At 39.1% G+C, this 15080-nt stretch overlaps 1 protein-coding gene across 1 annotated transcript; it reads left to right on the top strand.

Moving 5' to 3' along the window:
- The first annotated feature begins 299 nt into the window (after positions 1 to 299).
- On the top strand, positions 300 to 9339 carry LOC131258374 (heptahelical transmembrane protein ADIPOR1). Its single transcript, XM_058259657.1, has 4 exons — positions 300 to 709; positions 794 to 886; positions 5029 to 5086; positions 8573 to 9339. Exons 1-4 carry the CDS (start codon positions 450 to 452, stop codon positions 9245 to 9247), a joined length of 1086 nt encoding a protein of 361 aa, XP_058115640.1. The 5' UTR covers positions 300 to 449; the 3' UTR covers positions 9248 to 9339.
- Positions 9340 to 15080: the final 5741 nt, after the last annotated feature.

Below are 15080 nucleotides of genomic sequence, written 5' to 3'. Positions count from 1 at the left end.
AAAAAGTGGGTCATATACGAAAGATTTCACTGACACTGACTTTCTTACTGGTGTACATCTAATCCACTTACGGTCCCAATTCAATAAACAAATGTCAACTCATCACCAGAGACAAGAGTCGTCTAACCAATCAGACATTCTGTCTACGATCCATATAAAGTGGGCCCCACTATTTGGACGGCTTGATACGAGTTACATAAGTGATACGTGTACAATCGTCAGTTGTCCCGACTAACAAAGGTTATAGTCCCAGGAACCAAATCAGGGAAGAAAAGCTATAAATGTGGCAGTTGGGGGAGTGGCCGATTCAACTTTAAATGAAATACAAATCCCATCCGTCCATACCCTCTCAACTCCAAAAGAGAGACACCCAAGTCGTCGTTTTCTTCCACCCTTCGTAATCTCGTGTCAAAAGTTTCGAGGAACCGTCCGATCGCGGTACATGGGCCATGAATTCTAACCAAGGGTGCGTATCAAAGCGAAAGAAGAGAGGGATGGAGAGTGGTGTATTAACAAAGGGAGAAGAAGAAGAGAAGATAGAGAAGCAAAAGAAGAAAAAGATGAAATGCGATCTGGTCTCGTATATGGAGCTGCCGGATTATATGAAAGATAACGAGTATATATTGAATTATTATAGAGTGAATTGGCCTTTGAAGGAGGCCTTCTTTAGCGTTTTCCGCTGGCATAATGAGACTCTTAATATATGGACGTAAGATTTTGATTTTATTGGGTTTTATTATTATTATTATTAAATTTCATGGAATTTTGATTATTTTGGGTTTTGTTTTGGTAGGCATTTGATTGGGTTTTTTGTGTTCTTGGGATTGACGATAGCGAATTTGGAGAATGTGCCAAAGGTGTCGGATCTGATTAGCAATTTCACCAGGTATGTTTTCAGCTGTTTTCTTTTTTCTTTTTATCTTTCCATGATTTTTGTTTTACTGAATTTTAGGAATTCAGTAATGGGTCTGTTGTGGCCCACTTTAGATGGATGATTACTCGAAAATCTTCAAGATTAGAGAACGTTAGGCTATGGTTGCCAATATTGGGCATTTTTTTATTTTTATTTTTTTAAGTTGAATTTGGACCGTTGCTATGTTTGTAATGTTATCCGTATATTTGGGGCGGTTGGATGGTCTTTCGATAGTGAGGGCCATGAGACAATCGTTGGGATTTGCTGAAGAACCATGGGCCTCACTTACACTAGCTAAAAGTATCGAGTAGAACGTGCTTATGGTAGAGGGAAATACCTGTAATTCCTTAATGAGGGCAGGGGCCTTTTTTTTTTAAAAAAAAATAATTATTATAATGTTTTGGGACTCGTCGCCTTGGCTGCCGAGTCACCAGTGAACGGTGCTCTGTGGGCCCAACATGATGTATGTGTTTTATCCACGCCGCCCATCCATTATTTTTCCAAATCCCCGGTCGACCAGGCCACATGAAAACAATGCTGAGTGAATGACCACCATTAAAAACTTTTTGGGGACACAAAAGTTTTGGATGAAGCTGATATTTGTGTTTTGCCTTCATCCACGTCTGTGTAACCTAATCAACTGGTTGGATGTAAAATAAATATTACAGTGGGCCCAGGAAGTTTTTAATGGTGGCCATTCAATAACCACAGTGTGGTGTGGTGGTCCACATGATATCTTGATCTACCTTATTTTTGGGCTCATGCCTTAAAATGAGCTAGCAAAATGGATGGATGGTGTGGATAAAACACATACAGCGTGGTGGAGCCCACAGAGCACCGTCCATCAGCGACGTGGCTACTGGCATTGTCAGTATGCAATCCTCGTTCCTTCAGGATTGAGCATAGCCACTGGGAACAGACTGACGGGAGGATCTTAACCATCTGATTTCATCATTTCTATTTCACTGGCTGTTGGTTTTCTTTACAACCGTCCATTTGACGTGGAGTCATACGATCGGTGTCACATCAGGATATGATCGGTGGGACATCAATTTAGACCGGTACGATCGATGTGAGTGTATGGCATCTGCTCGGTGCATTGTTGGCCCGGTGGATGTCAAAACGTACACCCTATCACTTTCGTGGTAGAAACTAGAAAGAGAACGAAACTCTTTCACAAAAGATCTTGTGGGGCCCATATACCAACTGGCAAGAGGGATCACGCGGAGAAATATCGTGTGGCTGTCCTTCTGAAAATTAGCCATGCAAATGAGATGGGTTGATACAGGCCCACTCCACTCTGGGTTGGGACCGTAGTCAGAAATCACGTTCTCCGCAATTTCTCGGTTCCTGAATTTTTCGGGAGATTTTCAGATTTAGAGGGTTTTTTCGGGTGTGCTGGTCATGCACTAGCCACCACATATGCCAGCTTTTCACACGGTGAAATATCCAAGCCATCTATCATGTGGAACTACTACATAGTTGCCAAATGATAAAGGTGGCCCACTCAGTAAATGTACAATGATATTAGAAATACATGGATGGGTACAAAAACTCCGGCTGACTTTTCTACAGCCGTACATTTGCTCACTTACTTGTGGCCCACCTTGTTCTTGGAATATAGGAATCTACGTAGTGGTACCCCTATGATGGATGGCTTGGATATTTCACCCATGTGCCATGCCGGCATATGTGGTATTTGGCTGGCGACCTTGTTCTGTGTATGTGTACCTTAGCTAAGCATGGAAGCTGGGTCTCCTGCACCCCTCCTGATAATTGATGATTAATAACATAGTTCTAAACTCAGTGATTCGACTGAAAACCCAGTGATTGGACTTGATGAGATCTGGAGCCGAGTGGTCTGGACTCAGCAAGACTCGCTGAGTCGTCTTGCCAACTCAGTAGATTCAAGTGACTTGATTGACCCACTTGCTGAATATGCCTGTCTTTGACCTCAAGGAGTGTATGGCTGTTTAAGTTAACCTGTCTTTAATACTCGTTGCACTTCAAATATCTAATATTTACTAAAAGGTGCATCTCAAATTTATCAGGAGGAGTCTTTCACTCGGCCCAACCTAACTGGGATCTCTCGGGTGGCCCACGTTTTCAGGGCTCAATATATAGATAAACAGCAGTCCAAACTCCTTGTGGGCCAGCATTTTGGACGGTCCAGATGGCTGCATACAGTAAAAATGGTGCTCAACTATCACCATAATCTAGCCCCTTGATTTGATATCAGAAACACTAGCATGTTGATTTGAATTCCTAGCTGTCTAGGATACGGCTTTTCTCTGTCCTTTTGAGCCCCTACCGGTAATATTTCTAGAATCAAATCAACGGTCACGATTCCGTAGTTAGGATTATAGAATGAGTGGATGTGCAATGTCATCAACTAAAAAAACTGTGAACTACAAGGCAGGTTAGCTACATAGCTTAAGCTATGTTGATCAAATGATGCACAACACTCCTCTACGCAAGCAAACTAAATAATTAATGCGTCTGTTCATTGCTCCATGCGTCCTTGCATAACAGATGCCCTTGGCTCACATTCTCCCTGATTTTCCTTCGAGTGTGTGTAATAAAAAAGTAGTCTCGAGAGGATCTTTCATTTATAGGGTTGGATATCTTTTCTCATCATAGAAAATAAAGCCACACAAAATCTCAAGGCGGCCCTGAGAAGTGAGCCTGCATGAGTTGACGGTTTACAGTCTTGGAATTTTTGCATAACGTTTAAGATAGATGGTTTATGTCCACTGATTTACATAACCCACTGTGGGAGCAGAGAGGATCTTGTCACGCATTTGATTCCATGTTTAAGATGACTTTCAGTTTATGATCAATTATTTAAATTATCTAGAGGTGGGCCAAATAAATAAATTGGGTATAACTCTTTTATATTTTCTCTCCAGAATTCTCTTAATTTTGAAATACTGTGGACGAGGGCAAGGGAACTGAGGGCTCAGCAGAAAAGAAAGAGTTTGGATGAGATTGAAGTTATTCTATTTCATCCGATACAATCGAATTCTTGTGTGATTTGGAGGGAAGAACTTGCGGGACCCACCCAGTAGCTGTTGCCTACTAGTGAGGCACATGGCTCATATTGAACAATGTTACTTTCAATGAAATTTAATTTTATGACAGAGCTTTGAAACATGGAGTTAAAGTTCTATAGTAAATCAGAACTCTCTAAAAGGTCACACACGTGTGTACAATGTGTGTGCAGATGGGTCACTATAACAAGAGACGCCATCATCTACAAGTGGGGCCGTGGGACTAATCAAAAGGGTTAGATTTGTCCAATCTTGTTCGGTTTTTGGAGCACATTGTATCTACAGCGGGCCACGTTTTACCTCAACATCTTTCGTTACAAAACTATGGGTTGTACCATACCTTATACACCACCTAGTGATCATATAACGTGTCGTTTGGCATCATGAATTTGGGGGTATTTGAGGAGATTTCAAATCCCCTTATATGTTTGGCACCATAAAGTGGCTGGGGGTTTCAAATCTAAGGAATTTCAAATCCCCTGTGCAAGAGGGGGTTTCAAATCCAAGATGGAAGCTTGGATTACATCTAAAATCTTTCTAAGTGTTGCATATGTCACTAGGATACTAATTTATTGGCAGGTGACCTACTAATGATATCCTAAAACAATCAGATTATCAAATGCATCACTATAATTACTTTAATAAGATAATTTGCACCATCCAAACATTGTCCATGTAATGATTAAAAATCATTGGTTAGTCAACTCTGATATGATCATGTGCTTGTAGCCCATCCAAGACTTGGAATTTCATCATTTTCGGGCAAAGTATATTTTTTAACAGGCTTATCATAACCATTGTGTCAAACATTATATACATACACTAATTAATGACATTAAAGTTGATTTAGTTATTAAATTTAAACCCCCGTAAATATACTATGCATAACTACTTTTAATTTATAGGGATTTTGAATTCAGGGTGCCAAACACAACCCCACGAACCTAGGGAGTTCCAAATCCATGCTCCCAAGCAAACCCTAAATTATCTACTTGTACCTGAATTGCCTGTGTACTTGAATTAACAATTTTTTTCTTTTTCTATTTTATTCCGTTTTTGCAACAGGTCATTACCAATATCAGCAAGGGCAAATACATCTGAAAATAATAACAGTTTCTTTTGGGTAAGTCAGAGATGTTCACACATGCAACCGTTGCATGTGAACTTTTGCATACATTGCTTTCTTTACCACCAACATAGTAAAGATACTATGGTATGTGTATGGTATTAAACCCATCCAACGGGTGCACCTTACCATGATGATCATGCACACCAATAGATCACGCTGATCCGTTCACTAAGTGGGCCACACATGAAATTGGAGGTTTTTTTAGGGAAATGTTGTGTTAGGAAAACTGATTACCTGAGCTTTTTACTATTCGTTGCAGTAATTAGAGAGAGAAAAGTAAATCCTTTCATGCATCCAAATGCCCTGTACCACAAGGAGTGGTGCAGGCGCATGTAGGATCAATTCTCTTATTTTACTTTTGATGATGTGGGCCACCTGATGATTGGATAGGCCTGATTTTCAGGTCATATGGTCATCGTCATGAGAGGCACCAGTTCGATGGGTTATATGTCGTACACGTGGGATCTACAATGCTCACGTCCACTTATTAAAAAAACTAAATTAGGCCAAGGGTATTTTGGGTCTTTGAGAATTCATTTACTCAAGGCTTTTTGGCATAAAATTCAGGATTTTTGTGGATATTTTTTTTAAAAAAAAAATCCCTTCTTCACTCCAAATAATGAACTTAGAGGAGCTCACTCGGTCTGTTGTTATTGATTGCTTGGCCATTAATGATGTTGACACGTGGCTGAATGGCCAGATGATCCAGACCATGTCATACATTTGATGGGTCCTTTAATGGTTGGGCAACTATAAAAATATTACACTGGTCAGAAATCCTTACGCATCTGATTGGTGACCTTCAAATGGACAGCTAACACTGAAATTGATCAACGGTCCTTAATAGTTAAAATCAGTTGATATGATTGTCTCGTTGGTGCGACTTGTTTACAGTGGCTACCAAATAGATGATCCAGATCATGTAGCAATGGACCAGGTGGGCCCCACCATGGAAGGACAATGGATGGACCTCAATCGTTAGCAAGGCAAAATCTCTATTGGGAGGATTTGAGTCAGACACGCTCGAGGTCGATTTAGGTACGTTGGTGCCAAATCCATGCTTTGTATCCCTGTCGCAATGTAGAAAATACATCTAGTGGTCCATACCAATGAGAGGCCACGATTCAAAACTCATACGGATTGGACAATCTTGGCCTTCAAAAGGATATAAAACACAAATGATAAACGGGACTCATTCAACGGGGATAATGTCCATTAATGAGATCATATTTTGGAAACCCGAAAACTTGACTCAGCTCAGCCATGCAGGGTTGACTCAAAGACTCGTCCCATCCGACTCAATATATAATAACGAGAAATGCTCCTGTGCTCTCTGAGCATTGTAAGTTATAGTGCACTTAGTTGCATTTATTTGCATTGGGGTACTTGGACTGTCCAATCCATTGCTTTAGACCGTTCATTCGGTCCAACGGACATTTTCCAGCGTACCATGCAATAATCACATCAATCTAACAAATATTAACCATTTGATCAATGGTTTTTAACTTGGACAACCAATATCAATTACATAAGAATAGGTTCAATCGACAATTTAATCCATCTATTTATTAGAGACCATCGTGGTTTACTTGCTATTCTAAAGAGAATCAATTTTGTCAGGCAATAGTAGCCAACCCATCCATTGCCTGGACAAAGAATTTCCCTACAAAATAAGTCCAGGTCAAAGATGGAGCTCTTTGCATATGATAGACTGATAAATAGGTTATGAATTTAATGGACAGTTCAGATTGATTGACTGGACTGTTTAACTAAGGCAGCTAAAGGGCCCATTTGGAAACAACCAAATAAGTTACTTTTTCTACTTACAGCGGATGACAAGTAAAAAGTAACTTATTCGAGACAAGTTTGATTTAAGATCCATTATTAGTAACATTTTGAGATAAGTAAGTTTGGTTTAAGATATATTATAAATAACTTTTTTTTTTTTAATTTTTTTTTTATTTTTTTATTTTTTTAAACTTAGAGTTAATCACTTCAGCTTAATAAGTAGAAATCAAGACAAACTATTTGAGGCATGAGTAGCTTCTCTAAGTAACTTAAGAGAGCTAAGAGCATTGTAATGTATAGTCTAGTGCTCTAGTTGCATTTAGTTACATTGGGACTTCAGACCATCCAACCCATACATCTAAATAGCTCACTAGCTTCACTGCACATTTCATGGGCAACCAGGCATGCATGCATGACACTAATATGATAAATTAATCATTCTTATTTACACAAAATAAGTCTGATCTGCAATTTGATCCATCTATTTGTTAGAGATCATAATGGATTGCTTATGATTCTAAAGAAAAAATTGTTAGGCAATCATAGCCATCCACTCCATCACTTGGAAAAAAAGGATGGCTATAGAAATTAAGTCCAAACACAGGGTGTTTTCGATAATCACATTAGTACCATCTTTGCATGGTAACTTTAGAAAATTGTTTGGACTTGTCTCACCTTACCTGGAGTGTGGGCTTTTCTTCTTTGTCCATTCTCTTTATTTTTCTATTTGTTTAGTTTTTTATTTTATTTTTTCTTAAAAGCTTTGGCTTTAATGTTTCTTTGTAAATCTCTTGGTTACCAGTAAGAGAAATTTCTTTTTTGTTAAAAAATAAAATAAATCTTAGCTTTATAAACAATTCAAATCAATCCATTAGACCATCTAATCCAACTGATGCAACTAAAAAGCATTATAACTTGTGGTGCTTCGAGGGCATGGGCCATTTTTCTTTAAAATGCTAGAGAAAATAGATATTTAACCTAGTTTATAGAAATATATTAATATAGAGCTTTCCTAGGTCACACCTGGGTGTACAATAAAACTCATGTATGCACTACATGTGCTAGCATATCACATAAGTGCCAGATCCAATCCATCCATCAACTTGGTCTGACCTTCTATTTGTTTTTCCAAACTAATCTGGTCCACTCAGATTGTGGGCCCAAATATTGGAAAAGGGTGGATGAGCTAGAAAACTTCAGCGAAGATTTTCAGAGCCATAAATTTGTTTTACGAACTGTGGCTCACCTAACCAGTGGATCAACCTGCTTCTTGGGTTAGGTCATCAATATAGTGTTGCTATTCCACTAGATGGATTGGATGTTAATAGCGCCATGCTGGCAACACATTTGTGGCGTGTAATGGGCTTTATTATTCACATGTTTTGGTCCACCATGATGTCGAATCAGATCATTTCATGCAGCCACGTGGTCTGACGGTTCATTGACGTTGCAATAATTAAATGGAACCGGGCCTGGGCCTAGCACAAACAAAGTTTCGAGCAGGACTGACTAAAAGGCCCGGCCCAACCAGTTCAAAATCAAGGCTTGGGCCTTGCCCATTTCCAGGCGTAGCAACAATCACAGCGAAGAATCCTAGCCATCCCATCATCTCCCTCTCAGATTTTTCCGAATTGTTTTTCTTCGGGAATACCCTTCTCAATTCATAACTAAAGTAACCAGCAAATGTTGCAGGACTCATCAACACTCACTGACCTGGAGAAAACAACAGCCGAAATTTCAACGGTGGCACAACAGGCGTCCCGGTGGCCGTTCTTCGTCTTCCTTGGTGGGTCCATGTTCTGCCTCCTCTCCAGCAGCTTATGCCACCTTCTCGGTTGCCGGTCCCACCGTTTCAACCTCCTTTTATTGCGTATTGATTACGCCGGAATAGCCATCATGATCGTCGCCTCCTTCTTCCCACCAATCTACTACATTTTCCAATGTGACCCACATTGGCAATTCATCTACCTCGCCCTTATCACCACCATGGGCATTTTGACAGTCCTCACCTTACTCTCCCCAACACACTCCACAGGCGCATTCCGTGCATTCCGCGCATGCCTCTTCTTGGCAATGGGGTTCTCCGGCATCATCCCAGCCCTCCATGCTGTCTCTGTGAATTGGAGCGAGCCACGGTGTGCCATAACACTTGCATACGAATTAGCCATGGCACTATCATATGTAACAGGGACGTTGTTCTACGTTAGTCGGATACCTGAGAAGTGGAAACCAGGTATGTTCGATCTAGCAGGCCATAGTCACCAGATATTTCATGTTTTTGTGATTTTGGGCGCGTTAGCGCATTACGGTGCAGCTCTCATCTTCATTGAATGGCGGGACCATGTTGGGTGTGACAAGCTTGTTTGATGTTGGATTCATTTATGCTGTATATCGGCCGATATGTAGCATGTCGAAAGGCCACTGTAATAGATATTGGTATGCTACAACACCTTTTTTTTTTTTTCCCCCTTTTAATTATTGTTACATTTAGTTAGGTAGGAAATTCTTGATTATGTTAGAAATCATGTGATTGGATATTAAGTTGTTATTGTGGCAAGAGTCAAAATAATATATATATATATATATATATATATTGTGTGATGGACACGGAATATCTGTGAATTATATGGTCGATCTTGTGAGGTTTCTCTTAGTTCCTTGAAAGTCACACACCCAACTCGTGTTTTCTCTTAATTGGATCTCATTTCAAAGGTTCAACAAATTGTTGTTCGCAAGTAGCCTCATCGGTGTAACATGATTGTTGTCACTAAACCTGTTATATATCACACCATAATGATGTAAACTCAAGCCAACAAAAAACCCGAATCAACCCTAGGTGTTAGAAATTTGGATCTAACATTATCGCTGGTCTGTGTGCTTTGAGGATGCACAATAAATGAAGATAGAGCAATATAATAATGTAGGATAACAAAACCAAAACAAACAATTCAAAAGCACATGATGTTTTACGTGAAAAAACTCTTATAAAAAAAACCATGACACAAAGCGACAGAGATCCACTATAATCAAAACCTTAAAGTTATATAGACTCACTCTTTTCGATTATATATGTACCCAATCTCCACTTGCGATACACACCTTTAGGAAATCCCTAGATCCCTTGCGAAATCCTTCCCGAGCCCTTTACAAGTATAGAAAACCCTCTCCCTTCAAAAACTGTAACCCCTTGAGAGAAAACATTCATAAAAAATTTGAGCTCTAATGAGAAAACCCAGCGTAAATACCATGTTTCGTGCAAAATCGCAAAACCCGATAGTCACACCATGATTGATCGTGAACATCATAGCGAGTCACGGTCGGCAGTTCCCCGCAAAATGTAAGACATCTGCACAACAATCTCCACTTTGACTTGCATTCTGTTAACTCGCCCTGAAGACCTCTCATGCAACCTCCACCTTAAGCATAGACCGCTCCCTGCATCCCTCCACCGAGAACGCATCTCCATCTGCACCCTTGTGTAAGGGTATCCAATCTCATTAATGGCTAGTGAGATTGATCAAGCCCAAGTAGTGCTTGAACTTCTCCGTTGTTATCAGCTTTGTCAACATATCTGTGGCAATTTTGTCCGCATGAATCTTCTGAAACAAAATCTCCCATGAAGCAATGAACTCTTGTATATTGTGAAACCTCACATCGATGTGCTTGATTCGCGCATGATAAACTTGATTCATCGCCAGATGGATAACACTTTGACTATCACAATGCAACCTAATTGCCTCCTACTTCAACCCAAGTTCACCTATCAGACCTTTCAACCATAATGCCTTTGACACATCTGTCTCAGCCATGTATTCCACTTCAGTTGTAGACAACACTATTGTAAACTGTAACGTAGTCCGCTTGTCGATGTGAAAACATAGCCCATAATGGACATTCATTTGTTTAGATCACTTGCATAATCTAAATCGGCATAGCCTACAACTTCACCTGAAGCTCCTTATCCACCAAACATGATTCTAATATCGACTATGATCCTAAGAAACTTGAGAATTCACTTAAGAATATTCCAATGCTCCTTCCCTAGATTCGTCATATACCTGCTAACTATACTGAGTGCCTGTGAGATGTTCGACCATGTGCAAAACCATTGCATACATTAGACTCCCCACTGTACTAGCATGCGACACCCGTGACATTTATGAAATCTCCTTCTGTACTTGGACACGATCTGACTGACAACTTAAAGTGACCTGCTAGAGGTGTGCTAACTGGCTCAAAATTTTCCATGTGAAACCTCTCCAGCACCTTCTGCACATAACCCTTTTGAGAAAGCCACAATTTTCCAGACTCTTTATCTTTGCTTATCTCCATGCCTATGTTCTTCTTTGCAACACAGATCATTCATGTTAAGCTCATTGTTTAACAGAGACACCGGTGTATCTTTGTCTTATTCTTTAATGCAATTAACATATCATCTATATAAAGCATCAGTAGAATGTAGGATCTGTCCTCAAGTATCTTATAGTATATACAATAATCATACTCACACCTGTTATACCCAATCTCAAGCATACAAGAATCGAACCGCTTATACCACTACCTCGAAGACTGCATATGACCTTCCCTTGTCCTCACAGCCTGGTCCACCCGTTTATGTGAAACAATATTCCATAACGGACCTTTGGTTGTTTAGATCACTTATATAATATAAATCCACCTACAACTTCACCTAAAACTCATTGTCTACAAAAAATGATTCCGATATTGACTATACTTCTAAGATACCTGAGAATCTACCTAACAACATTTAAATGCTCATTCCTTGTATTCGTCATGTACCTGCTAACTATACTGAGTGCCTGTAAGATGTCTGACCTTGTGCAAACCATTGCATACATTAAACTCTCCACTGCACTAGCATACGATACCCGTGACATATATAAAATCTCATCTTCTGTACTTGGACCTGGCTGAGAACTTAAAGTGACTTGCTAGAGGTGTGCTAACTGGCTTAGAATTTTCCATGTGGAACCTCTCTAGCACTTTCTGCATATAACCCTTTTAAGAAAGCTATAATTTCCTAAACTCTCTGTCTCTTCTTATCTCCATGCATAGGTTCTTCTTCGCAGCACCCAGATCATTCACGTCAAACTCCTTTACAACAATTAATATATCATCTACATAAAGCATCAATAAAATGTGGGACCCGTCCTCAAGTACCCTGTAGTATATACAGTAATCATAATCATACCTCTTACACCTAATCTCAAGCATGTAGGAATCAAACCGCTTGTACTATTACTTTAAAAACTGCATAAGCCTATATAATGATTTCTTCAGCCTACATACGTTGCCTTCCTTACCAAGCTTCTCGAAACCTTCATGCTACCTCATGTAAATGACTTTCTTTAAGTTCCCATGAAGGCATGTCATATTCAAATTGAGCTGCTAAAATTTCAAATTGGATTATGGTATCATTGCCAGTAGCACCCTGGTTAAGGAATGTTTCACGACCGGAGAGAAAACTTTATTGTAATTCATTTCTTTCATTTGCGAGTACCCCTTAACTACGAGCTTTGCCTTGTACTTTCCACTCTCCTTTTCTGTTAATTCTTCTTTCTTCTTATAGACCCATTTGCACCATATAGCCTACTAACCTTTTAGAAGTTCCACTAATTCATATGTTTGATTCCTATTAAGTGATTCCATGTCCTCTGCCATGGCCGGCAACCGTTTTTGTCGTCATCCTTTTCAGATTTTACTTCTTGAAAAGTTGATGGATCTCCACTCCTTGTGAACAATGCAAAAGACACCATGTCCTCGAACCCATACCAAACCGAGGCTCTAATGGTTCTTTTCTCCTTGTTCATGGTTGTACTTTCTTGAGTATTCTTCTGATTATTTTGCTCAATGTCTTGCTCCTACTGATTTTCTCCTACAATAACCTTCTCAACTGGCTCCATTTGCACCAACATTCTCCCAGTCTCATCATGATTTTCTGACTTCTCTGCTGTAACTTCCTTCTTTGTTTTCAGCATTGACGTTGAAGATGACATATCTACTAATAACCACCTTCTGAGCAACTAGATCTAAAGTTTATAGCCATTGACACCTTTCTCATACTTGACAAAGATGCACTTTCTAGACTTTGGATCAAATTTTGACATCTGTCCACTTTGCACGTGAACATACGCTGGACACCCGAAGATTCTCAGTCTCGAGTAATCGACATCCTTGCTTGTCCAGACTATCTCTACAATGGACTCTAGTGTTGTAGATGGTAACCTATTTACTATGTAGCATGCCATATTTATCGCGTCTGCCCATTGAAAAGGCTGAGCAAAATGTCCTAGAATGGGGGTGAATAGGACTATGCCAAATAAAAAATAATAAGTGGAATATAAATAACAGATAGCCAAATGAACTGCAAATAACCAAAGGAAATAACAACCTCAAAAATCAAGTATTGAGAGGTTGATACAAACTTGGTTCTAAAGATAACCTAACACCAAAAACCAATGGTTTATGGCAGGACAACCTTACTAGAACGGGAGTGAGTATCAAAAACTCAAACTTGAGAGGATATGAAAGAAATAAAAACTAATCTATTACAACATTCACTACACAATGCTAAAATGTAAATATTATAACATTTACATCCACAAATACATCCCATAATCTTAAACCATAAAAGATAAAGAAACAAATCACACATCCACCAAAGACAGAGAATTATAGTGGTTCGGTTGTGTGTACACCAACTGTTAAATAACAGCCACACAACTACTCCACTCCTAATATCCACTCCCTCGGGATATTAGGGTTCACTAATCAAAATAGGTTTTTCAAGGTTCACCTAAAACCTTCACAATTGTGTCTTTAGATGGGCTTACACAAGTCAAAAAACTCCTCGCTCTGAGTTTTCTGGATCACCTCAGATAAATCAAAAATGGAGATTTTCTGGAAAAATCTCACAAACTAAAAAGGAATTGAATTACAGAAAAGAAAATACTTATCTGTATGACGATTCTGAAGCAGCCCGGTAGAACCAACTTGATGATGGCGTAAATGTTCAACATTCAGTCTCACAAGTGTATAGGGTTCAAAGTCTAAATGATTTTTAATTAAATCAGCAAGGGCTTTGTATTGATTTTGATCTCAAGAAAGGATAAATCAAATATCCCTTTTCAAAATGAGAATGGAATAGAGATTCAAAATCAAATTACAAGAGCTACTATAAAGAATCTTAAATATGCACAAAATAGTTTAGAATGTACTCAAAATAATCTCAGAGTGATTGCTTAAGAATTGAATAGAAAACTCTGAAATTCGAGCACAATTTATAGGTGAAAAATCGGTTCGTATGACTGACCTTTGGTTAGCTATGACTGGCCTTATCTAAGCAGATTTTTAAAAATTCTGGCGTAATAAGATTTTTAGCTGCACGACTGGCCTTTTAGGTCCCACGACTGGTCGAGCGGCCTGCTCGACTGGTCGTAGACACCACACGACTGGTTATGTGAGTCTAAATTACACGCTGAAAAACGAGTCGAGCACTATAGTACTGGTCCAGCACTATTCGCACGACTGGTCGAGCAGTTTCCAGGACTGGTTGTAGACCAACAGAAAAATTCTAAATATTCATAACAAATCTTGGACTGGTCGAGGAAATACTAGGATTGGTCGAGCCAGTGCTAAGGCTAGTCGAAAGAACAGAATTTTACACTTATAAAATGACCAAAATGACCGACCGAAAGTATGTAATGATCTAAGGTCAATTATACCTTACTTGTGAGATAGACCATATAAATACTTAATCTATCAATTACTTCAGTAGCTTTAATTCTTGCGATCTTCAAAGTTTGAACTCGAGATACCAAACATAATCTTCAACTAGGTCTTGAGTTCTTGGACTTTTCTGGTTCCAGATCTTGAACCGCAAAGTTCTTAAAAACTAAGTCTTTACTCAATATATGAAAGTCTTCACTTTCTTCCAGTTTGAAGATCTCGGTAAGTTCGTCGTAGATAGAGTCAGCACGAATAGAACTAACGTCGAAGATTCAATGTGAACATATACACAAGCTTGATACAAATCAAGATACAAACTTGAATTGGTTTGTCATACCAAAATTTGACAATACGTAGGGTTTATCAACATAGCACTTTCAATCTCCCCCTTAATTAAATTTGTGACAAAACCAAAATTACAATATACAATAGATATTTAAACAACACATTG

Source organism: Magnolia sinica, chromosome 10 (genome assembly GCF_029962835.1).
Source record: "Magnolia sinica isolate HGM2019 chromosome 10, MsV1, whole genome shotgun sequence".
In the NCBI taxonomy this organism is placed as follows: domain Eukaryota; kingdom Viridiplantae; phylum Streptophyta; class Magnoliopsida; order Magnoliales; family Magnoliaceae; genus Magnolia; species Magnolia sinica.
The sequence above is the reverse complement of the archived record's forward strand: the minus strand, read 5'-3'. Positions and strand labels throughout refer to the sequence as shown.